Source organism: Caretta caretta, chromosome 1, assembly GCF_965140235.1.
Source record: "Caretta caretta isolate rCarCar2 chromosome 1, rCarCar1.hap1, whole genome shotgun sequence".
Lineage (NCBI taxonomy): Eukaryota > Metazoa > Chordata > Testudines > Cheloniidae > Caretta > Caretta caretta.
Genome location: NC_134206.1, coordinates 17,422,134 through 17,447,199, shown reverse-complemented (window position 1 = coordinate 17,447,199; position 25,066 = coordinate 17,422,134). Strand labels below are relative to the sequence as shown.

Genomic DNA, 25,066 nt, shown 5'->3' with positions numbered 1-25,066 from the left:
ACAGTCTTTTAATCAGCAGCCAGCAGAAGACGATGGCCAGCAGTCATACTGTACCGTCTTCTGCCGAGCACCCAGGAGATGATGATGGCTAGCGGTCGTACTGCACAGTCTGCTGCCAGCAAGATATATAAAGATAGATGAAGTGGCTCAAAACAAGAAATAGACCAGATTTGTTTTGTATTCATTTTCTCCTCCCTCCCTCTGTGAAATCAATGGCCTGCTAAACCCAGTTTTGAGTTCTATCCTTGAGGTTTTGAGTTCTATCCTTGAGGGGGCCATTCTGTTTCTTGCAAAGCCACTCCCTTTGTTGATTTTAATTCCCTGTAAGCCAACCCTGTAAGCCATGTCGTCAGTCGCCCCTCCCTCCGTCAGGGCAACGGCAGACAATCGTTCCGCGCCTTTTTTCTGTGCGGATGCCATACCAACGCAAGCATGGAGGCCACTCAGCTCACTTTGGCAGTTAGGAGCACATTAAACACCACACGCGTTATCCAGCAGTATATGCAGCACCAGAACCTGGCAAAGCGATACCGGGCGAGGAGGCGACGTCAGCACGGTGACGAGAGTGATGAGGACATGTGGACACAAACTTCTCTCAAAGCATGGGCCCCGGCAATGTGAGCATCATGGTGCTAATGGGGCAGGTTCATGCTGTGGAACGCTGATTCTGGGCTTGGGAAACAAGCACAGACTGGTGGGACCGCATAGTGTTGTGGGTCTGGGACGATTCCCAGTGGCTGCAAAACCTTTTTGCATGTGGAAGGCCACTTTCATGGAACTTTGACTTGCTTTCCCCTGCCCTGAAGCGCATGAATACCAAGATGAGAGCAGCCCTCACAGTTGAGAAGCAAGTGGCAATAGCCCTGTGGAAGCTTGCAACGCCAGACAGCTACCGGTCAGTCGGGAATCAATTTGGAGTGGGCAAATCTACTGTGGGGGCTGCTGTGATGCAAGTAGCCCACGCAATCAAAGATCTGCTGATATCAAGGGTAGTGACCCTGGGAAATGTGCAGGTCATAGTGGATGGCTTTGCTGCAATGGGATTCCCTAACTGTGGTGGGGCCATAGACAGGGATATGGGTTCCATCTTGGCACCGGAGCACCAAGCTGGCGAGTACACCAACATCAATGTGGGATGGCTGGGAAAGGTACATGACGCTCACATCTTCAGGAACTCTGGTCTGTTTCAAAAGCTGCAGGAAGGGACTTTATTCCCAGACCAGAAAATAACTGTTGGGGATGTTGAAATGCCTATAGTTATCCTTGGGGACCCAGCCTACCCCTTAATGCCATGGCTCATGAAGCCGTACACAGGCAGCCTGCACAGTAGGCAGGAGCTTTTCAACTACAGGCTGAGCAAGTGCAGAATGGTGGTAGAATGTGCATTTGGACGTTTAAATGCGTGCTGGCGCAGTTTATTGACTCGGTTAGACCTCAGCGAAACCAATATTCCCACTGTTATTACTGCTTGCTGTGTGCTCCACAATATCTGTGAGAGTAAGGGGGAGACGTTTATGGCGGGGTGGGAGGTTGAGGCAAATCGCCTGGCTGCTGGTTACGCGCAGCCAGACACCAGGGCGGTTAGAAGAGCACAGGAGGGCGCGGTACGCATCAGAGAAGCTTTGAAAACCAGTTTCATGACTGGCCAGGCTACGGTGTGAAAGTTCTCTTTGTTTCTCCTTGATGAAACCCCCGGCCCCTTGGTTCACTCTACTTCCCTGTAAGCTAACCACCCTCCCCTCCTCCCGTCAATCACCACTTGCAGAGGCAATAAAGTCATTGTTGCTTCACATTCATACATTCTTTATTCATTCATCACACAAATAGGGGGATAACTACCAAGGTTAGCCCAGGAGGGGTGGTGGAGGAGGGAAGGACAAGGCCACACAACACTTTAAAAGTTTAAAACTTATTGAATGCCAGCCTTCTGTTGCTTGGTCAATCCTCTGGGGTGGAGTGGCTGGGTGGCCGGAGGCCCCCCCATCGTGTTCTTGGGCGTCTGGGTGTGGGGGCTATGGAACTTGGGGAGGAGGGCGGTTGGTTACAGAGGGGCTGCAGTGGCAGTCTGTGCTCCTGCTGCCTTTGCTGCAGCTCAACCATACGCTGGAGCATATTAGTTTGATCCTCCAGCAGCCTCAGCATTGAATCCTGCCTCCTCTCATCACGCTGCCGCCACATTTGAGCTTCAGCCCTGTCTTCAGCCCGCCACTTACTCTCTTCAGCCCGCCACTTACTCTCTTCAGCCTGCCACCTCTCCTCACGGTTATATTGTGTTTTCCTGCACTCTGACATTGTCTGCCTCCACGTATTTTGCTGTGCTCTGGCAGTGTGGGAGGACAGCATGAGCTCAGAGAACATTTCATCGCAAGTGCGTTTTTTTTCGCCTTCTAATCTTCACTAGCCTCTGGGAAGGAGAAGATCCTGTGATCATTGAAACACATGCAGCTGGTGAAGAAAAAAAAAGGGACAGTGGTATTTAAAAAGACACATTTTATAGAACAATGGGTACACTCTTTCACTGTAAACCTTGCTGTTAACATTACATACATAGCACATGTGCTTTCGTTCCAAGGTCGCATTTTGACTCCCCCCACCACGTGGCCAGCGCCCCCCCCCCCCCCCCCCGTGGCTAACAGCGGGGAACATTTCTGTTCAGCCACAGGCAAACAGCCCATCAGGAACGGGCACCTCTGAATGTCCCCTTAAGAAAAGCACCCTATTTCAACCAGGTGACCATGAATGATATCACTCTCCTGAGGATAACACAGAGAGATAAAGAACGGATGTTGTTTGAACGCCAGCAAACATACACTGCAATGCTTTGTTCTACAATGATTCCCGAGTACGTGCTACTGGCCTGGAGTGGTAAAGTGTCCTACCATGGTGGATGGAATAAGGCTGCCCTCCTCAGAAACCTTTTGCAAAGGCTTTGGGAGTACGTCCAGGAGAGCTGCGAATGCCAGGGCAAATTAATCATTAAACATGCTTGCTTTTAAACCATGTATAGTATTTTAAAAGGTACACTCACCAGAGGTCCCTTCTCCGCCTGGTGGGTCTGGGAGGCAGCCTTGGGTGGGTTTGGGGGGTACTGGCTCCAGGTCCAGGGTGAGAAGCAGTTCCTGGCTGTTGGGAAAACTGGTTTCTCTGCTTGCTTGCTATGAGCTATCTACAACCTCATCGTCGTCATCTTCCTCGTCCCCAAAATCTGCTTCCGTGTTGCCTCCATCTCCATTGAAGGAGTCAAACAACACAGCTGGGGTAGTGGTGGCTGAACCCCCTAAAATGGCATGCAGCTCATCATAGAAGTAGCATGTTTTGGGCTTTGACCCGGAGTGGCTGTTCGCCTCTCTGGTTTTCTGGTAGGTTTGCCTCAGCTCCTTAAGTTTCACACGGCACTGCTTTGGGTCCCTGTTATGGCCTCTGTCCTTCATGCTCTGGGAGGTTTTGGCATTTCGAAAACTGGAACGTAGTTCTGATAGCACGGATTTCTCTCCCCATACAGCGATCAGATCCCGTACCTCCCATTTGGTCCGTGCCGGAGCTCTTTTGCGATTCTGGGACTCCATCATGGTCACCTCTGCTGATGAGCTCTGCATGGTCACCTGCAGCTTGCCACGCTGGCCAAACAGGAAATTGAAATTCAAAAGTTCACGGGCCTTTTCCTGTCTACCTGGCCAGTGCATCTGAGTTGAGAGTGCGGTCCAGAGCGGTCACAATGGAGCACTCTGGGATAGCTCCCGGAGGCCAATACCGTCTAATTGCGTCCACAGTACCCCAAATTCAACCCGGCAAGGCCAATTTCAGCGCTAATCCCCTTGTCAGGGGTGGAGTAAGGAAATCGATTTTAAGAGCCCTTTAAGTAAAAAAAAAGGGCTTCATCGTGTGGACAGGTGCAGGGTTAAATCGATTTAACGCTGCTAAATTCGACATCAACTCCTAGTGTAGACCAGGGCTAAGAGTATAGATCACATCACCTACGTGGAGAATCTGTACAGAGTGGGGATCTGAGCCAGAAAATATCTCTGCATGGGCAGGCCCGTCTGCCCATACAGAGCTCGTGGTAAAATCAGGGCTTAGCTGAGCCCACTTTAATAGCGTTCCAGATGCAGGAATCAACTTGTTAATTGACTCATGTTTCAAAATCCTAACCTTTTCTTCCTTGTTATCTGTACCTGGTAAAGGCATTCCTGATAAAGCAATCATTTGTAATTAAATAATATTTTAAAAGCCTGTGTCTGATCACTTATCTAACTCCTCTCAATTAACTAGTCCATATAACACTGTGAAAATGGTAATTACTGCAGGCATTAAAACCTATACATCTGCCTGTCTATCTAAGGTACTTACTGTAGTATTTAGGTACTGATTCCTGATTACTGCAGAAATCCCCCTGAGAGGCATCTACTACTGTAGTCCTCAGCCAGGATCAGGGCCCTGTGTTGCTAGATACTGTAGATATGCACACAGTAAGACACTGCCATTGCAGGGAAAGACTTTGCAATCTAAAGCTCTGATGCTGCAAATTTTTATGCCTATGAGCATTGCTACTAAGTTTACACCACACTTACCGGCATAGTCTCTGAGCACCTTGCAGTAGTGTTCTACGCCGTGGAAGAGAAGTGTGTGCAGTGGAGTGTCTTGTTCTGATTTTGAAGGTTGTGGGGGTGGTTTTGATTTGAATTAGGTTTTTTTTTTTTGCGGGGGGTGGGGTTTGTTTGTTTGGTTATTTTTTTAAATCTACATGTTGTTCTGTATTTATGTTGGAGAAGGCAGGCCAAAGAAATGTGCCTTGCTCTTGGAGTGGAAGTTGGTGAGGTCTGCTATGATCCTTTGTTCCTGGGGGGAGTTCATTCTACAGACCAGCCCTCGAGAACGTTCTGTCTCCCGTGCAGTCAACCTTTCTCTTATTGTTCCATTGGGCCAGAGGAGTGAAGCTGTCAATCACAGTCTTCATCCCAGAGCTTTAGGTGGTCTCTTAGCTATCCTGAGTCGAGACCAAGGGGACTAATTTAAGACAAGAATGCACCAACAGAAAATAAGGAACAGAGAAGATGAAGGTAACCAAGGCATGGCTACATAGACTAGCTATGAGAACAAGCAGGCAGTTCTGAGTCAGTTATTATGTTTATATATAAACTTCTTCTCCTTGTATGCAAACATCAGAGCTCAATGTCCAAGTTCCATAACCAGAGGGCAGCCTCTGTATCAAGGGAGGCTAGGGATTGTAGATTTCTGGTTGGGCACTCTTCCAGCACATGAGTTTTTGTCTGCAGTGTTGCCCCACGGTCTCAGAATGGAGAGGAAGACAGGCCAATCAGGGACATAGCTGTGGCAAATCTCTATGAGCCAGAGAGTAGCCTGTTGAGCCTGGGCCAGGATCTACAATCGAGGAAATAGGCCTACAATCGACAAGGAGGCTGGTGCAGCAATGGGCTCCTCGATTTACACTCTTGTGTTGGACTCTTTCCTACCAATGATTCCCTTCTTTAAGAACACAGTTTTCAGCTTCTGGTGGTGCCGATGATCTGTGCACGGTAAAGGACTAGTAACGCTCTTGTTCAAGAGTGCATGGGCTGCCATAGCAAAGGGCTGTCAAGAGGTCAGCTGTCATGTCACACTCTGGTCTGCATATTGGGATTCCTCCCCTGGATAAGACCAGACTGTCAAGTTGGCGCTGTGTATGGTTTCCTGTCTGAGAATGGGGCATCGGCCAACTGGAGACATAATAGGTTGGTTTCATCTGTCGCAGTTCTCCAAGCAGACTTAATAGCATTGGCATCTCATTGAAGGTCTGGCGGAGCTGCTAGCACATGCAAACTGGAGGTTGGTGTATAATTCAAGCAACCACAAATAATTCAAGTGGCTGAATTCACTTCCGTGTCAACAAGCTGAGTGTGGCAACTGCACCCCCAAACCACAGAGCGAACTCCAGGGCCAATACAGATGTATCGAAAGGTCTGCTCCCCATGAGCTTCCAGATAGTTTTGGTATCGAGGCAGTACGGGAAGAGATCTTTATTTTCAGGTGTTCCAGTTGAGGCCAGTATGTCAGGCTCTGGTTGAGCTTTTCTCCTACAACTATTTGCAATGGCCGTATGTGTTCTTGGACATGGATCAAGATGGGTCAATTGGCGAGACAATTGTTTAGATGGAAAGTAGTTGTTACTGTCTTGGTTTCATTGAGAATTAGCTTCCATTACTGTAAGTAAGGGTCAAAATGGGGAGTAAGTCTACTGCCTTCACATGGAGCCCCTGTCAGTAGTGAAAGCAAAGCTAAAATAGATGAAATGCAAAATTGGAGCTCACGTTCTCATCATATATAATCCATAACAGATATAAATAGCCATCCCAAATCCCTAAGGCAACGTTTAACATTTAACAAGATGTCAAAGGCATGAATTGCTATTTCCTTGGCGGTATTTGTAGGGTACGAATTTGAAATCAGAGTTTGGAATTATTAGCTGGTGTAGCATTGGTGGGAGCCCTGCTGGCACCGGGTGGCTGAAGTGTAGAAATGTGTAAAACAGGAAATGGAGAGGTGACCAGGTTTGGATAAAGGAAAGGAGAGGTTTATTGGGAGAGCCGGGGACTGAAGTTGGGAAGCAAAAAACCACTGTGCTGTGAACAGCTGGAGTGGAATAAACTACCAGCAGTGAGAGAGGATCTCTGCCATCACACCTTCAAGCTGATCACCCACTAAACGGACGGGGTGTCTGTGGCAAAGGGGGATTCCTCTAGCTTTTAGGACACTGTCTTGTGCTGAGACATCTTATGCCAACTGGGCAGGCCAGTCTCCTGGGTTGTGAGGAAGCTAGTACGGGGTGCTGGGCTGGGAAGGAGGGACTAGGTCAGGACTGCTAGGCGAAGTAAGGAACCTCCTCTCTGTTCCCCTGTTGGCCTTGTCTCCATCCCTGGTCCCTGATTCTTGCTGGGAAGCAGAAGCAGGTGGGGAGCTCAAAGTGGCCAGCCTGTAGGGAAGGCTGTTGTGATGGGATGTAGGCAGTCTGGCCTAGTAGTCACAGCAGGAGTCATGTCTAGTGGGCAGAGCAAGTGTCCAGGTTGGGGAACAAAGCTGAGTGCCAGGACCAGAGTCAACTGCCAATTACCAAAGCCAAGGGGTCAAGCCAGAGTCAGAAGCTGGGGTCAGAGCCAGGACTGGTAACTGGTGGCAGAAGCAAGGTAAGGGCAGGAACTGGAGGAGAGGCAAGGATCAGACACAGAGCAGGAGCACGGTGGGAAGAGGGGCAAAGGCAGGGGTTCGGCAGGAGCAGCGCAGGAGTCAGGAACAGTGTTTGGGTGCAGGAAGCAGGCGCAAGCAGAGTCCATTGCAGTTACAAGAGGAAACCACCTTATTGCTCAGACAACTGCCTGTGCCTCTTTCCGGCTTAAATAGCATGGCTGGACCAATTGGTGGAGCTAGGCAATCCCCCAATCACGGCTTCCGTGGGTGGTGCCTGGGCTGAGCCTGTAGTCCAACTGGCTTCTTGGGCCACCCCACCAGCTTTCAGCAACCATTAGGTGGAGGCCAGGATATGGTGGCTGTCTGGGAATGCCTAGACCTGGGCTCAAGACCTGGGATATCACAAAGGGTAGGCAGGTGGCTCTTCTTGTCTATGCGGTGAAGGGCTTCTTGGGTGTATGTGTGAGGGGTGATTAGCAAAGGTGGAAGAGCTTGTTTAGCAATTATAGAAGGGAGGGGTTGAGTAGTAGGAGAGAGACAGGAGATGTGTGGCCTGGAGGAATATGCATTAGAGGAGACATGAGGGGAGACTGAATTTTACTAGTGCCCCCAGCTCACTGTGTTGTGATCTATGGCAAGGCACCCATCCATCACCCTATTTCCCCCCCCCCCTACAAAATGGGGTATAATGGTTCTTAACTGCCTGCCTCACGTGAGTGCAGAGGAGTTGTGAGTTAATGCTTGAAGAGGTGAAATCCTGGTCCCTGCTGAAATCAACAGAGGTTTTGACATTGACTCCCCCCACAAAGGAATACCAATAACTGGGCTCTTTTCCCTCCCCCGAGAGTATCATCTTGCTCTAAGGGTTAAGAGGACTTGATTCCCTCCTTAGTGTTATTAGGGCTTTAGAAACAGATTCTGTTGGTTCCCTTTGTTTCTGGAGATTGTTTCTGTCTGTGATTTTACCCCTCTGCTGGAACGTGCTTGGAGAGAGGATATTTAATATGAAAATGTTTTAAAACTTCCCTGATTTAATATGTTGGTTACAGACCCTTGGTTTGTTCTTGAGCTCTATGAATCACTCAGTTATGTTCACAGATCTCCCAAAGGATATTTCAAAGATTTTTTTTTATCTGGGAAAATAAAATATGGAACACAACCAATCATTTCTGGTGACAGCTCCTCTATCTGCAAACCAATTCTCATTCATTAGGCGGCATCTGTTTGGAGGGGGTGGGGGAGAGGAACAGCTGCAATAAAACACCTCTTAATCCAGAGCCAGAGAGCAGTTGGAAGCAGGGAGTCAAAAACCAATATTTATTTTGCTTTGGCTTAGGTTTGGGTTCAATTGCATTCAGTGTGTTCTGGTTCAAGCCATCAAAAAAAAAAAAAAAGGCATGGTTCAGTTACTGGTTCAAACAGTTTCAAATCAAATGTCAAATGTTTTAGTCAGTGATGAACTGCCAGAAGCTGAAGAACCAGTTCCTTCAGTCACTCCGGGCCTTTGGTGGCACGTCCGTCACTCGCTCCGGGTCTTCGGCGGCACTGAAGGACCCGCTGCCGAAGTGCCACCGAAGACCTGGAGTGACTGAAGGACCTGCCGCCGAAGTGCCGCCAAAGGCCTGCAGTGCCCCCGGGTGAGTAAAACTTCTCAGGGGAGCCTCCCTGAGAGCTAGGCAGGATGGACAGGACGGTATGTGGCCCGCGGGCCAGAGTTTGCCCACCCCTTTAACAACCGGTTCTAAACCAGCTTCAAAATTTAACAACCGGTTCGTGTGAACCGGTGCGAACCGGCTCCAGCTCACTACAGGTTTTAGTGGAAGATGTGGTGAGATGCTGGCTGCATGTGTGTGTGTGTGTTCATTCAGTGTACTGTCCTAGCTCTGTGAAGATAGCAGAGATACCAGACCTCAATTAAACTGCCCAATAAATCCACAGACTAGGTTTTCAGCAAAGGCACTCGGCCAGGTTTATTGTCGACGAAGCACGGTCATAGCCCCTGGCAGACTCTACGAGGATATTGAGACGTGTATACTTGGGACAATGGACACAGCTCTGTCAGTGGCGGGACTTACCACTGCCCCCTAGGCCGGCCAAAGACACACCCTCTGAGATATATCTTTATACACCAATACAAACAAGGTACATATCGCTTCTGACATATCAGGGTGCCACCCTCTGACATATTAGGCCGTCACACATTGCCTAGTTCCTGTTGGTTTGATTAAAACATCTCTCTCCATCATGCTGTCATCCTGACCTTATCTTTAGGATGGGTCAGTGTGTTCCTGTTCTCTTTGGGGAATGTACTCGTGTCAAGGTGTTCTGGTACCGCCCTTCTGGAATGCGCTTGCGTGAGTGCTCTGTGCCCAGCACCTCTTAGGAATATGTTTTTATGCAATATCAGCCCCGTGCTTGCCAAATTCTGTGAGCAGGGCCTGCCTCTTGCTCACAACCTGACTTTGCTTCATATTAGTGAAGCTTTGACCACTACTTTAGTTCAAACCTCAGGCCTCTGATACAAGGGCTTATGTCTCAGGCTCTCTTCCTATTATAGAAGGAAGTTCAAAAAAGAGAGCGGAAGCTTAAAATTGATTTGATTTGTGACCATTTCCTTATTTTCAACTCTAATTTTACATGAGTTTTGGGGTCAGAAAGGAATTTTCCCCAGGTCAGATTAGCAGAGACCCTGGGGGGTTTTCACCTTCCTCGGCAGCATGGGTACAGGTCGCTTGCTGGTTTGAAATAGAGTAAATGGTGGATTTTCTGTAACTTGAAGTCTTTAGCTCAAGATTTGAGGACTTCAGGAACTCAGCCAGAGGTTAGGGGTCTATTACAGGAATGGGTGGCTGTGGTTCTGTGGCCTGCAATGTGCAGGAGGTCAGACTAGATGATTATGATGGTCCCTTCTGGCCTCAAAGTCTGAGTCTATCAATATATCTACACTGCAATAAAAGACCCATAGTATGGCCATGGCTGACCCAGCTCAGCTGACTCAGGCTCACAGGGCTCGGGCTGTGGGACTATAAAATTAGTGTAGACATTCAGGTTTGGGCTGGAGCACAGGAGACTCCAGAAGGGGGTGAATCTTTGAGCCTGGTCTCCAGCCCGAGTCTGAATGTCTATACAGTTTTTAGCCCTGCAACCCAAACCCTGTGATCCCAAATCAACTGAGCTGGGCTCTGAAACTTGGTAACTAAGTTCCCTCTAAGCTGCTCTCCCCTGTCCCTGGGCTGCTCTGATGAGAGAGGGCTGGGGGGAGTCCTGTTTTCCCACTGCAGCCCCAGGGCAGCCTGCATTGCAAACCCCTTATCCCTGGCTCCACCCCAAAGCGTGCACCCCCAGCCTTAACCCCCTCGCACTCCAACCTTCTGCCTCAGCCCTGAGCCCCCTCCCACACTCCGAACCCCTCGGCCCCACCTCCACCACACATCACCTCCATATTGGTGCACATAACAAAATTCATTCTGCACATGGATGTAAAAAATTAGAGGGAACATTGCTTGGTACCATGGGTTTTTTTGTGGCAGTGTAGATGTACCCTATAAGTTTTCCTAGTGTTTTTGTGGTGTCATATAAACACAATTTTTTTATGACTGATTTGTTTGAGAGAACTCAAAAAACATCTTCTAATGTTTGCTCTGTCATACAGGACCTCTGTGGTGAAAGGATACATTTGAGTTTGGGGCAACTGGAGAGAGGAGCTGCACCAGGGTTTGGAGATGGGTGGGAAGAGGCCTGTCTAAGGGGGAGAAGTGTTGGGGAGCCATTACCATTTCCCTTGAGCTTGAAAAGTTATTGTCAATTTTGGGACCTGGGAGCATCCACCTCTTCTCTCCCCAGGGGCGAGTCTCAGAGATGGTGCATGTATTTCTTGGGGCCCCTGGTCTGCAGGCAGCTCCTAAGCATCCCCTCTCCCTCCCTACTCTGGTGGGCTGGCCTCTTTCTATTCTCATTCTCTTCTCATTATACTGGGGCAGGCCTTGCGGGTAGCAATCACATGGCCTATTTGTTATTTTGTTGTCTTGTTTTATAATGAAAATAAAATCACAGGACTTTTTTTAAATATTGAGCTTAAAAAAAAATACAGAAACTTTATTTTAACCAGTAACCCAGTTTTTGATTTAGTTTAGTGCCAGTTTGAGTTCAGCAGGTAGGACAAAATTATGGGACAGGCTCTGGTTCAAGTAAAAATACTGGTTCCAATTTGGGGTCTGATTCAACTCCCTTGTCTGAAGACCTCATTCTCAACCACATGCATTCCCCACTCACTCCCCCTGCTTGGGAGATGAGTTCTGTAGATGGTGAACTTCCACACCAGATCACGGCTTCCTCGGGAAGGCCTCCTTCATATGAGAACACCATGAAAATTGGCTGTAGGTAGTTGAGTTGAAATGTTTTCTTCAATTTGCCCCTCCTTAACAAAGAATCATAGAATCATAGAATATAAGGGTTGGAAGGGACCCCAGAAGGTCATCTAGTCCAACCCCCTGCTCGAAGCAGGACCAATTCCCAGTTAAATCATCCCAGCCAGGGCTTTGTCAAGCCTGACCTTAAAAACCTCTAAGGAAGGAGATTCTACCGCCTCCCTAGGTAACGCATTCCAGTGTTTCACCACCCTCTTAGTGAAAAAGTTTTTCCTAATATCCAATCTAAACCTCCCCCACTGCAGCTTGAGACCATTACTCCTCGTTCTGTCATCTGCTACCATTGAGAACAGTCTAGAGCCATCCTCTTTGGAACCCCCTTTCAGGTAGTTGAAAGCAGCTATCAAATCCCCCCTCATTCTTCTCTTCTGCAGGCTAAACAATCCCAGCTCCCTCAGCCTCTCCTCATAACTCATGTGTTCCAGACCCCTAATCATTTTTGTTGCCCTTCGCTGGGCTCTCTCCAATTTATCCACATCCTTCTTGAAGTGTGGGGCCCAAAACTGGACACAGTACTCCAGATGAGGCCTCACCAATGTCGAATAGAGGGGAACGATCACGTCCCTCGATCTGCTCGCTATGCCCCTACTTATACATCCCAAAATGCCATTGGCCTTCTTGGCAACAAGGGCACACTGCTGACTCATATCCAGCTTCTCATCCACTGTCACCCCTAGGTCCTTTTCCGCAGAACTGCTGCCTAGCCATTCGGTCCCTAGTCTGTAGCTGTGCATTGGGTTCTTCCGTCCTAAGTGCAGGACCCTGCACTTATCCTTATTGAACCTCATCAGATTTCTTTTGGCCCAATCCTCCAATTTGTCTAGGTCCTTCTGTATCCTATCCCTCCCCTCCAGCGTATCTACCACTCCTCCCAGTTTAGTATCATCCGCAAATTTGCTGAGAGTGCAATCCACACCATCCTCCAGATCATTTATGAAGATATTGAACAAAACCGGCCCCAGGACCGACCCTTGGGGCACTCCACTTGATACCGGAGGTATCAAAGGAGGTAGTCTAGGTATAACCAGGGCTGGATTAAGGCATAGGCATTATAAGTCTCTGCCTAGGGCCCCAGCTCCATGTGATAAGGGCATAATCTCAGTTATCACTGGTGGGGAAAAAAAGTAAGTTTCTATCCCCCATGGTCAGAAAGAAAAGCTTGAAAATGTGACCTACGTGTAACCTGTTCAGGGACGTCTGTATGAGTTTACAAAGAGCCTGAAACAATAGCTCCAACGGGTTAAATTTACCCCATTGAGATGCATGGGAGTTAACTCCCAGTGATCTGTGGGAGGAGCGTGAAGCTCCCACTGGCCTGCCAATGCCATCCCAGCAGAGGACTCTGTGAATGACAGAAACAGCAGGCCTGGCCCACTCACTCAAGCAGATATTCCCTGGCAGCTTGGGTAAATGGTGGGGTGTTTCCCCATTTCTTCAGGCGTGAAGGGAGTCTGCTGCCATTCCTGGATGAAATTATAGGCGCCAACTCCGTGGGTGCTCCGGGGCTGGAGCACCCACAGGGAAAAATTGGTGGGTGCTCTGCACCCACCGGCAGCTCCCCACCCTGCCCCCTCCCCTTTCCTCCCCTCCCCAGCTCACCTCACCTCCACCTCCTCCCCTGAGCGCATTGCATCCCCGTTTCTCCTCCCAGCGCTTGCCACCACGAAACAGCTGTTTTATGGCATAACAAGCTATGGGAGGGAGGGGGGAGGAGCAGGAATGTGGTGCGCTTTGGGGAGGAGGCGGGAAAGAGGTGGGGTCATGGACGGGGATTTGGGGAAGGGGTCCAATATGGGCAGGGAGGGGGCGGAGTTTGGGCAGGGACTTTGGGGAAGGGGTTGGAATGGGGGTGGGGCAAGAGGGGGTGGGGCCGGGGCAGGGGGGCCCGAGCACCCACTGGCACCAGGAGAAGTTGGCGCCTATGGATGGAATAAAGGGGTCTTATGCTGCCCCTGCAAATCTATGAGGGGAGGCAGGATCATGGAGCGGAGGCAGGGCCATAGGGGTAGAGCCTAGGACCCATATTGCCTTAATTCTGACCAGGGTCCGTCTGCTTTTGTTTATGCATAATAAGACACCACATTTTCATAGCTGCATATCTACAGGCCACTAACTTCAGGCAAATATGCTGCAGCTGCATAAACATAATAAACATAGCACAGACTATCCAAAGTATAGGCTGTCCTGGAAACACTGGCAGCAAGCAGTATCATTTAGGGGAATCAGTTAAGAGTGACTGAATAAAGTGCAGAACTGCTGAGAGGAAGCATGATTCTGTGAGTAAGACACTGGACTAAGATTCAGATTTAGGTTTGGTTTCTAGCTCTGCCACAGACTCCCTGTGAGAGCTTGGCCAGGTCAGTCTCTCAGTTCTATATCCATAAAATGGGGGTGATTCCTTTCTTCTCTTCCCCCAACCCCTTTGCCAGTCCTGTCTCTTTAGAATTAAATACTTCAGAGGAGGCAGCATCTCTTACAGTGGTTTTGTACAGTGCCTAGCACAATGGGGCCTGTAAAGGATCCAAACAAGGGGGAAACCCAAAAGAAATGAACAGAATAAGTCTGTCCCTTTAATAAGGTCTCCAAGAAAGAGCCCAAGAGAGAGACTACCACCCACAGCAGCCTACGTGGCTTCTGGCCCCCAACTCCTCAGCTTTTTATAGAGAACACCTGTCCCCTTCTCAGCTGCATCCATTAGTGAAGCATGCTGGCTGGCCGGCCCCATGTCTCTGGCCCTTAAAAGCCCCCTGTTACAAGGTCCCTGTTTGTAATAAGAAATAAACTGAGGGGTCCAACTAGCCCTAGATTTTGCCAGTGCTAAGACTGGGGGAGAAAGTGATTTGACTCACACACACACCCCACACATACACACACACTAAAAAAAATGATGGCAACCACCCAACAGATCATCTTTTTGTTGTGTGTTTGTACAGCACCTAACACAATGGGGTCATGGTCCATGACTGGCGCTTACAGGCACTGCTGCAATACAAAGAATAAATTCAACTTTCCTATCCTTTTTTCCAGGTTAGCAATAGTCGGAACGAAGATTTTGGCCCCTCCTTTCAAGCATTAGATTTTATTCCTCATTGCACAACTCAGTCCCTGGTGGTTCATTTTGCTCATTTACTTATATGGTCTAGGTGCTTAGATTATGCTTCGCACTGTGGTATTTAATGTACAGATTTTATTTTTATGACACCCCCAAAAAACTGTCCAGAATTAAAGCAGCAGATAAGAGAAATTGAGAGATCAAGAAAAACACTTGCATGCCTTTTAAACAATACTTCCCTTCCCAGGCAGCAAGGGTAGTTTTATCACACTTCTCAAAAGGAAAGCTAAGCAAAGTCCCCAAGCCTCACAGCAGCGGGGCACTCAAGATAAGACAAGGAAAATATTTCACTCGTAAGGAAACTATGCTCATCTTCTTGTCATGGCTCTCTTCTTTGGAATCCAAGGCAATACTTACAGCAATTTGTAGATAATTATTTGTTAATTAGAAACAGGCTTGCTGGATATAGTTACCATTTCCTCCACAGGCTGTGTGGAGCTGTACAAAAAGACCCTGGGGGATTGAAGATTTCATAGATTCATCCATTTGTTCATTTTGAAAGCCATCTTTGGTGGGTCATCTGCTCCCTCTGTGACTCCGTGCATCATGGCAGGATGGATTAATTATCCCTATGTATCCCAGGTTGATGAATGCCCAGTTGTCCCTTGAATACTTCCAGTTAAGGTGATCTCACCATCTCCCACAGCAGCTTGTTTCACTGGATAATCTAATGAACTGTGCAAATACAGGTTAGTTTCTGCCCATCAGCATTTAAAGACTACTTATTACAGTGGCAGATCTAAGGGCCCAGTCTTGTAACAAGTAGTCCCATTAACTTGACTTCAATGGATCTACTCATGCTAAGTAGCCCACCCACCAGGAAAGTTTTGCAGGATCAGTCCTGAAGTCCTATACAACAATTTAAGTCCTACATGTGATCAGGGGTCCTACCATGACTGTCACTTCTCCATTCCACTCTACACCAGGTTTAACCTTGTATCAGAGGGGTAGCTGTGTTAGTCTGTGTCCCCAAAAACAACGAGGAGTCCGGTGGCACCTTAAAGACTAACAGATTTATTAGCGCATACGCTTTCGTGGGTAAAAAACCCACTTCTTCAGATGCACGGAGTGAAAATTACAGAAACAGGCATAAATATATATTGGCACATGAAGAGAAGGGAGTTGCCTTACAAGTGGAGAACCAATGTTGAAGGTCAATTCAGTCAGGGTGTATGTGGTCCACTCCCAATAATTGAGGAGGAGGTGTCAATACCAAGAGAGGGAAAATTGCTTTTGTAGTGAGCCAACCACTCCCAGTCCCAATTCAAGCCCAAATTGATGGTGATGGCCAGCAGTGTTCTGTTATTTTCCTTGTTGGGCCTGTCCTGTAGTAGGTGACTTCTGGGTATCTGTCTTGCTCTGTTTTTCAGATTGATAGAGTGAGACAGGTACCCAGAAGTCACCTACTACAGGACAGGCCCATCAAGGAAAATAACAGAACACCACTGGCCACCACGAACAGCCCTGAAGTAAAACCTCTCCAGGTCATCATCAACGATCTACAACCTATCCTGGAAAACAATCCCCCACTCTCACAGGCCTTGGGAGGCAGGCCAATCCTCACTTACAGACAGCCCCCCAACCTGAAGCAAATACTCACCAGCAACTACACACCACACCACAGAAACACTAACCCAGGAACCAATCCCTGTAACAAACCCTGTTGCCTTCTCTGTCCCCATATCTACTCTACTGACACAATCCTGGGACCCAATCACATCAGCCACACCATCAGGGGCTCATTCACCTGCATATCATATTAATGTGATATATGCCATCATGTGCCAGCAATGCCCCTCTGCCATGTACATTAGCCAAACTGGACAGTCTCTATGTAAAAGGATAAATGCACACAAATCAGACCTCAGGAATGGTAACATATGAAAACCAGTAGGAGAACACTTCAATCTCCCTGGACATTCAATGACAGATTTAAAAGTAACCATCCTTCAACAAAAAACTTCAAAAACAGACTTCAAAGAAAAACTGCAGAGCTACAATTCATGTGCAAACTTAACACTGTCAATTTGGGCTTGAATAGGGACTGGGAGTGGTTGGCTCACTACAAAAGCAATTTTCCCTCTCTTGGTGTTGATACCTCCTCACCAATTATTGGGAGTGGACCACATACACCCTGACTAAATTGGCCTTCAACACTGGTTCTCCACTTGTACGGTAACTCCCTTCTCTTCATGTGCCAATATATATTTATGCCTGTTTCTGTAATTTTCACTCCATGCATCTGAAGAAGTGAGTTTTTACCCATAAAAGCTTATGCCCTACTAAATCTGTTAGTCTTTAAGGTGTCATTGGACTCCTCGTAGGTTTAACCTTGGGGGTGCTACTTTTCAAAGCATCATTGGGTTTTATCCTGTGTTGGTTCATTTCTTGGACACTGCCAAGTCACTGAGGCCTGAAATCCAGGTTTTGGTTTATCACTGTGACTTTGGCATCGCTGTCTCTCCTGTTTTTTCCCAATGGTCTCTAATAGTTTATTCTCCTGAGGACTGAAATGCTTTGGTCCAACTAAAGTCTTTGGGCTCAACATAGGGGGATATATATATAATTTATACAGGAGATCATATTGGAAGAGCTAATGGTCCTTTCTGGCATTAAATTCTATGAAATCTATGATGAGTGTCAGGATAAAACCCTAAGGTAAGTACAACAGCAGCTGAGTAGTGCATGAGAACCACACAGTGAACCTAGTTAGAGACAAGAACTGAGATTGAGCAGCCTAGTTTCAGTGTCTGTGCTGACTGAGACCGTTGCCAGGAGTAAAAGCAGCAGCAAGAACAAACCAGCAGTGACAGTGAAAGGCAAATTAAAGTGTAAACATTTTCTCCATGTTTATAATCTCATGGGTTGTTAGTTACCCGGGGAAGGCTTTATCTCTTTAATTTGGTGTTCTACATAGGTTTTCATGTTCTGCTCATCAGCTGAGTACAGTACAATCTCCATTAGCCAAAGGGTGGGGTGTCATGATATACAGAATCACAGATCTGCTTCAGAAAGTTACCAAACAGATGAAATTAAAGATCAACACCAGGTTAATTAGTACTTTTAATTAACTCACAGTTATCAAATCCTTTCGGATCCTTAGACAAAATTTCTCTAAGTGCAAAGCATTAGTTAGAAACATTATTATTTATTCTCCTCTTTTCTATCTGGGTATGTGCTGCACTTGGAGTAGCTGGACATCCATCCTCAGCTCCATATGACAGCTGGATCCTGCCCTCCTCTTCTAGTGGAGATTCCCCAAGTCAACAGCTTGCATGAAATCAGGCCCTGGGGGACAATCTCAGATCTACAAGCGCTTTGGTTCTTTAACTGCAGAGCAGTTAAATCTGGGGCAGAGCAGCAGGAAAAACTGGCAGGAGGGGAACCTGCTAGGATTGAGGGAAAGCAATGACTCCCCCCGCCAGCACAGTTTTGACCTGGGCAAGAGCTCACGTGAAACAGCTAGCAAGGGGAAGGGAGAGAGTAATGGCTCATGAGTGAATGCAGAGAGTTAAAGGAAGATTTAGAGATGGCCCTTCACAGAACTTGGAAGAATTTAGTCACAGAGCAGTAAGTTTGTAGAGCTACCCCTGTCACTCCCAGCAGCTCGAGATTCTCCAGTGTCCAAGCACAGGTACCCTGTGGGGAAAGAGAAAAGAGAAATAACCATTGGGGGACAAGTGGAAATTTTCTCTTGCAGGCTCCAGGGCATTCCCCAGTGACTCCAACTGGCAGCCTCAGGGAGGGGAAATACTCTAGCAGGAATCAGGACATTCTGCTGCTCGGGGAGGCTCCTACTTCACCCCCAATGGAGGGAGCAAAATCTGCCTGATTCTCACACCACCTCTAGCCTCTCAATATTGTTCGGCCTGTTCTACACTACAGGGTTAGGTCGATGTAAGCTGCCTTGTGTCGAACTAGCTGTGGAAGCATCTCCACTTAAATTTGACTCCCGCTGACATAAGGGCCTCTCTACACTGATTAGAAACACCCAGCTCCCCGAGCAGCATAGTCACGGTCGATGTCAGTGTAGACAATGTGTTGCTTACATTGACTATAACTGCCTCCAGGAGCTGTCCCACAATCCCCCACACTGACAATACAATCGATACAAGCGCTCCTGGTGAGGACACACACCACAAACACAAGGAGCCAAGTGTGCACACGCACAAACGATTTCATAATTGTGGTGGCTGTATGCCAGCGTAAGTTAGATCAACATAATTTTGTAGTGTCGACATGGGTCTGAGTATATAAAGGATCTGGAGATAACAAATGGGGAGATAAGAGGAGACAATAGGGGCCCCAAATAAGGGCAGCTGAAGCGATACCCACTCAACCAACATCCTCTCTGCTCCTCTTTCCATCCCTACAGCACATTCATCCAGGGGGCTCTGATGGGGGAAGAGAGTATTTAATGGGTTGCAGAATGAAGTCTGAAGTTACTTTGAGTTTGGGTAATTTGGAACCTTGAAAAACCGAAAGAAATGTGCTCAGAGCCTTAGGCAGGCTAGAGAGCTGGTTCTGGCAGGGTAAAGTCTCCAGTCCCTGCTCCCCCATTCCTCTTAATTTAAGGAGAAACTGGTGTTTGGGAACTATTTTTCTAAGGCAGTGGTTCTCAGCCTTCTCCATACTGAGACCCTACCCACAGGTCCTGGTCCCATCTAGCCAAGACACCCACCCAGTAAACAATTTGGGATGGGCAGGGAGGTCATAACTGGAGCTGGCTGAAATTCAGGGATTTTGGTATTTACAAAGTTAATTTAATTTTGATCTGGAAGGAAAGCAAATTTACTGGAACTGGAGATCCCTGAAAATTTCATGACAAAACAGCAAAATATGGTATTTCTGAGACAAAATGTGAAATAGCAGCCATGAAACTGACAAGAATGTCAATTTCACTGCTGGTAGCCTCCCTGCCCAGAAACTTGGAGCCTAGCAGTGGCAAGAATCCTGCCTGCAGATGCGGAGAACCAGTCGTCCCCCAGAATCCTGGCTCCAGCTGGGCACTTGCAGGCTGGCTGCTGTGTTGCAGGGAACCTGCCAGTCTCCAGCTGGGTGTCTGGGGGCTCAGAGGCTCCCTGTCAGGGCTGTGGACCCTGGAATTTCGGTAATTTTCCAATTTAAACCTGCCTATGTTTCAACAAAAGTTTCACGGACACTATAATAGGCATGACAAAACATTTTGGTCCTTGGCCGAGGACCCCTGTTCTTAAGAGAAATAGACCAAGAATGAAGAACCTGCTAAGTTTGTTTGTTTAAGAAAAGAGGGAATCATTGGACAGGCTTAGGCTGGAGAAAGCTTGTGAGTGCTTGTGTGAGAGAGATCCTACCATCAGGATTTTAACCGGTCATTCTAGTTCATTTTAAGTGGAAGAACTTAAATTTATGTTAGTGTACTGAGATGAGAGAGAAGTTGGCAAAAGGAACAACCAACCAAAACTTTGCGGTCAAGAGTTCATAGGTTTCTTTTGATTTTAAAGGAGAGGTTTCTTAATTCTTTTGTACATAAATATGAATTTATCCATATCCAGACTAACTGTCTGCAATAAAGTGATGTTGCTAGAGTCTGTGGGGAAGAAGTGGAGAATTTGCCATAAGTGAGCACCACCACAGTCCAGAATTCAGATGGTCTGTTTCAGAGCTATACCAGGTCAGAGACTGATCTTTCAAGGCACAAAGGATGGCCCAAATGGTTCCTGGAAAGGTCTCTAGTCACTGAAGGCCCAATCCAATGTCTGTAGAAGTCATTTAAAACTGCCATTGACTTCAGTAGGTGTTGGCATAGGTCCTAAGAATCCAAAATGTGCTTGAATTTCAAGCTAACTGACTTGGTAAATCTAAATGATAGTGAAATCCTAAAGACTATCGGGCCATCTTACTGGGGACACATTTCACCTCCTTCGTTCACCCGCTACTCACCTTTCTTACTCTTCTGGTAGATGAGGAGTCCCATCACCATGAGGCTCAACCCCAGTACGAAGCCCCCAATTCCAATGAACATCTTGCTCTTGGCAGAGTCAGACTGTGCTACTGTCAAAAGAGGAGCACAGAGGACTAGGGCTCAGCCTGGACTCTGATTTCCCTTACAATATCTTTGTTGTCTTACTGAAGCGCGTGAGGAAGTAGGTATGTGGGGCACTGTGCCCCCTTCTAGATGGTTGTTACCCTGCAGCACCTGTTGCCTCCATTTCCCCCCACTTTCTTTGGCCTTCTCCAGCTGTAGGAGTGACCTGGCCCTCCAGCCAGCCCACTATACAGAGTCCAGTCCCTTCCGGGGCCTCAGAGTCCATGTTTGTTAGACTTTGGTGAAAGAAACAACCAAACCTTCATCCCAGCTGGGTTCAGCAGGCCACCTCTTCCTCCCAGGCATGCTCTGAGTGCTATAGTCTTTTCCCCATGCCGCACACCAGGTTCCTATGCCTCCAGCAACCCCACTCTCCAGGGGCTGGCACACTCCTCCCCTCACTCAGGGGCAGTGGCATTGGAAATATTTTTATAGTGAGGGTGCTGAAAGCCATTGAACCAAACTGTAACCCTTGTACAAAGTGGAAACCACTTCAAGTTAGGCATGCTGCTGCTCCCACAGCGCTCCTGGTTCCGGCACCCCTGCTCAGGGGTTCAGGAAGGCTGCAGCCCAGCAGTGTCCCTGCCTCCAGTCAGGCTTCCGGTTCACCTGCTTTGCTCAGCCTTCTTTCAGGCTGCTCCCTAGAGTGAACTCAGCCCAGTCTCCCTCAACTGGGCTCACCCATCTCTTTATGGAGGGGGAGGAAGAGGGGAAGGAGAACCCAGCTGGGCTTTATCTCCAATTAGGCCTGGCCTACCTGAACAGTTACAAGCAGGTGGGTTAATTGGCCTCTCGCGCACATATTAACCCTCTCACAGCACGTATAGGGCACACATCCCATCACAGTCTGCTTCACGGCCAGCCTCTGGTCGTCTCCATAGAGCTAGGAGTGACCCCAAGGCATCCTCCGGGGTTGCCCCAATGTCAGTCTCTTACCCCACTGCATGGTGATGGGCGTTTGCAGGCTGATGTGCTCCACTTGGCAGGTGTAGACATCTCCCCACCTGGGTTTCATTTCTAGTGTCACCTGGATCTGGAAAGTCCAGTCTCCATTATGTAGCAGCTCCCTGGATACAACTCCAGCTGTCTCCTCTTGCCCATTTTTGAACCACTTGGTCACTATCTCGGAAGGATAAAACCCTGTTGCGGAGCAAACCAGCAAGCTGGGGCGGTGGGAAGACTCTGCTTTCAGGGTGGAAATTTTCACTCTGGGCTTAACTGTGTGTGTGTGCGAGAGAGAGAGAGAGAGAGACACCTTGGCAAAGGGGACCCAAAGCACACACCTTCTCCTGTTCTGTCCTATCAGAAATTGCTCCTTGCTGGGACATGGGTGGGAATGGGCCCAGAGCGGGCCAGCTCAAGTCTACACCATCTGGATTTCTCCTTGAAACCCACCTGTCTGCATCTTCTTCAGCAGCCCTGACCCTGAAACGCACAGCCATGACTGTATTCTGCATGACACCCCTTCCAGTCACACTGGTCCCACCCTCATCACCGTCTCCCAGGTGAGGGATCCCTGTGGTACTTCAGTGCCTCCTACAGAGAGCTTTGGTAGGGGATGGGTGGGAGGGTTTCATCTGCTGCCCTTTGTCCCACTCCCACTGCCTGCAGGGGCTGGCAGGATGGGGAGGACCCTGTGTGGAGCTCTGGGGTCCTGGCCTGTCTGTGGGGCTCACCCAAATTATTTCCTTCAGTATCAGGTTTTGGGAGAATTTCCCTCAAAACTGGAATTTGGGGCCTAATTCAAGCTGAGAGCAATCCTTTGCTATTAAAGATTCTGTCTTCTCCAGTCCCGTCCTCCGACTCCCACTCTGCCCCTTCAAGATCAAACCCAGCCCCACTGATGCTCAATTGCTGCCTGGTAGGGAGTGTGCAGAGGGAGGCAAATATAACACCACCAGATCGGGGGCTGACTCAAAGTTCCCAGTTCCAATTTGGTCTCCTCCCCCTTCAGCTCACCTCGCCTATCCACAGTGATGTTTTTAAATCTCCTACGGTTATAACTGCAGAACTTCTCCACTGATGCCCACAAGTAGCTCAGCCACTCCAGCCTGTTCCAATACTCCGCGATCGGCCGACCCAGCTCCGTGCGGGCCACCGAGAAGCCCAAGTCACTGTCATAGTAACAGATCTCCTGCTGGCCCCAGATCAGTCTTTTCAGATACCTCACCCGCTGTGTGCTGTTGGTGTAGTGACACTCAGACTTCTGCTGCAGCAGGAAATGCTCTGAGAGGAGAGAGGAACAGGTCAGGAACCCACCTTCACCCACCTCTGCTGCAGCCTTTCCCCACCTCCAGTTGCTAGTCCCTTGCAGCCTTTCCCCACCTCCAGTTGCTAGTCCTCCCCTCTCACCTCCAGTTGCTAGTCCCTTGTGTTGATCCTGTAAGAGAATCTCTGAGCCTGAGCTGGGCAGGGGGAAAGCTTTTGTGTTCCCCATCCCGAGAGCCCAAAAGGGCTTTCCCCCCCCAGCACTGGGGTCTCTGCTCACCTGGAGGGTCTGTGCAATGAGTTCTGTGAGTTCTCAGTGCTATCGCCACTATTAGAGCCCCAGCCCAGCAGTTCCTGGCGACCCCAGGGATCCCTCTGGGGGCCATTGCTGCTCAAGAGGGGGAAGTTGATGGGGAGATCAAAGCTGAGAACAATAATATTTCACTACAGCTCTCGAAAATGGAAGTTCTCTGCAAAGTCCTGACCACAAAAACTCAGGAAGTTGCCTAATACCTAGGGGATTGGGTGGCCCCCAGCCAATACCACTGCCAGCCTTGGGCCTGGGCCATATCATTGGTCACTAGGCAGCAATAGGGCCAGCTTCTCCTTTGCGGTAGAGTCAACTTCCTAGAGCAAGACAGACCCAGAGTCCCAGCAGCAGCCAGTGTCCCAGAACACAATCACAGCAGAACGGGCAGCACAGCACCTGGGATGCTGTGACTGTTGCTCCGGCCCTCTCTCTCCTGGGACTGATGTCTCCAGGCCCTCCCCGTCCACACAGCCCATGACAGGAGAAGTGACCTTGGAGCACACTGGGCTGCAGGAGGACAGGGGTGAAAGTCCTATTTGCTGGGACCAGTCCTGCCCATCCTGGCCACCTGTTCCACTGCAGGCTTGGAGCATGCCAGGCATCAGCCCTACACCAGCAAGGACCCCACAGGCGAAGGGGGCTGAGAGGCAGCTGGGGGCAGCATAGATACCTTTGCTTCAAAGCTCATAATCAGACAGGGAGGGTCCATTTGTCTGACCCCTTCTGAGGGTGGGTGTCAGGGCAGGGAAAGGGCAGGGTGGGATCTGAGGAGAAACAGCCAAATGAAAAAGAGTCCCATTCAATTACATCACATAATGGCAGACAACTAAAAAGTGATAATATTTTAAGTGCTTATATACAAATGCTAGAAGTCTAAATAATAAGCTAGATGAACTTGAGTGCCTCATATTACATGAGGATATTGATATAACAGGAATCACAGAAACTTGGTGGAATGAGGATAATCAATGGGACACAGCAGTACCACGGTACAAAATATATCGGAAGGACACAACAGGTCGTGCTCGTGAGGCAATAGCAGTATATATGAAAGAAAGTGTAGAGTCAAATGAAATAAAAATCTTAAATGAACCAAACTGTACCACAGAATCTCTATGGATAGTAATTCCATGCTTAAATAATAAGAATATAGCAATAGGGATATATTACCGACCACCTGACCAGGATGGTGACAATGACTGTGAAATGCTCTTGGAGATTTGAGAGGCTATAAAAAAGAAAAAACTCAATAATAATGGGGGATTTCAACTATCCCCAGATTAGCAGCTCAGGACAGGATTCAGAGATAAAGTTTCTTGACACCTTAAATGATTACTTCTTGGAACAGCTAGTCCTGGAATCCACAATAGGAGAGGCCATTCTTGATTTAGTCCTAAATGGGGCACAGGATCTGGTCCAAGAGAGAATACAGCTGAACTGCTTGGTAACAGTGACCATAATATTAAATTTAACATCCAGGGGGTGGGGGAGAATACCACAGCAATCCACCATGGTAGCATTTAATTTCAGAAAGGGGAACTACACAAAAATGAGGAAGTTAGTTAAAAAGAAATTAAAAGGTACAGCACCAAAAGTAAAATCCCTGCAAGCTAAATAGAAACTTTTTAAAGACACACAATAGATGCTCAACTTAAGTGTATACCCGAAATTAAAAAACATAGAAAGAGGACCAAAAAAGTGCCACGGTGGCTAAACAACAAAGTAAAAGAAGCAGTAGGAGACAAAAAGGCATCCTTTAAAAA

At 48.1% G+C, this 25,066-nt stretch overlaps 1 protein-coding gene across 1 annotated transcript; it reads right to left on the bottom strand.

The window, feature by feature from the left end:
* Positions 1-17,846: 17,846 nt before the first annotated feature.
* LOC125632481 (rano class II histocompatibility antigen, A beta chain) lies at positions 17,847-23,432 on the bottom strand. The gene is made up of 5 exons (XM_048840740.2): positions 23,274-23,432; positions 22,745-23,011; positions 21,722-22,003; positions 20,641-20,751; positions 17,847-18,357 (listed from the first exon to the last, which is right to left on the bottom strand). The coding sequence occupies exons 1-5, from the start codon at positions 23,377-23,379 to the stop codon at positions 18,275-18,277; spliced, it is 849 nt and encodes a 282-aa protein (XP_048696697.1). The 5' UTR covers positions 23,380-23,432; the 3' UTR covers positions 17,847-18,274.
* Positions 23,433-25,066: the final 1,634 nt, after the last annotated feature.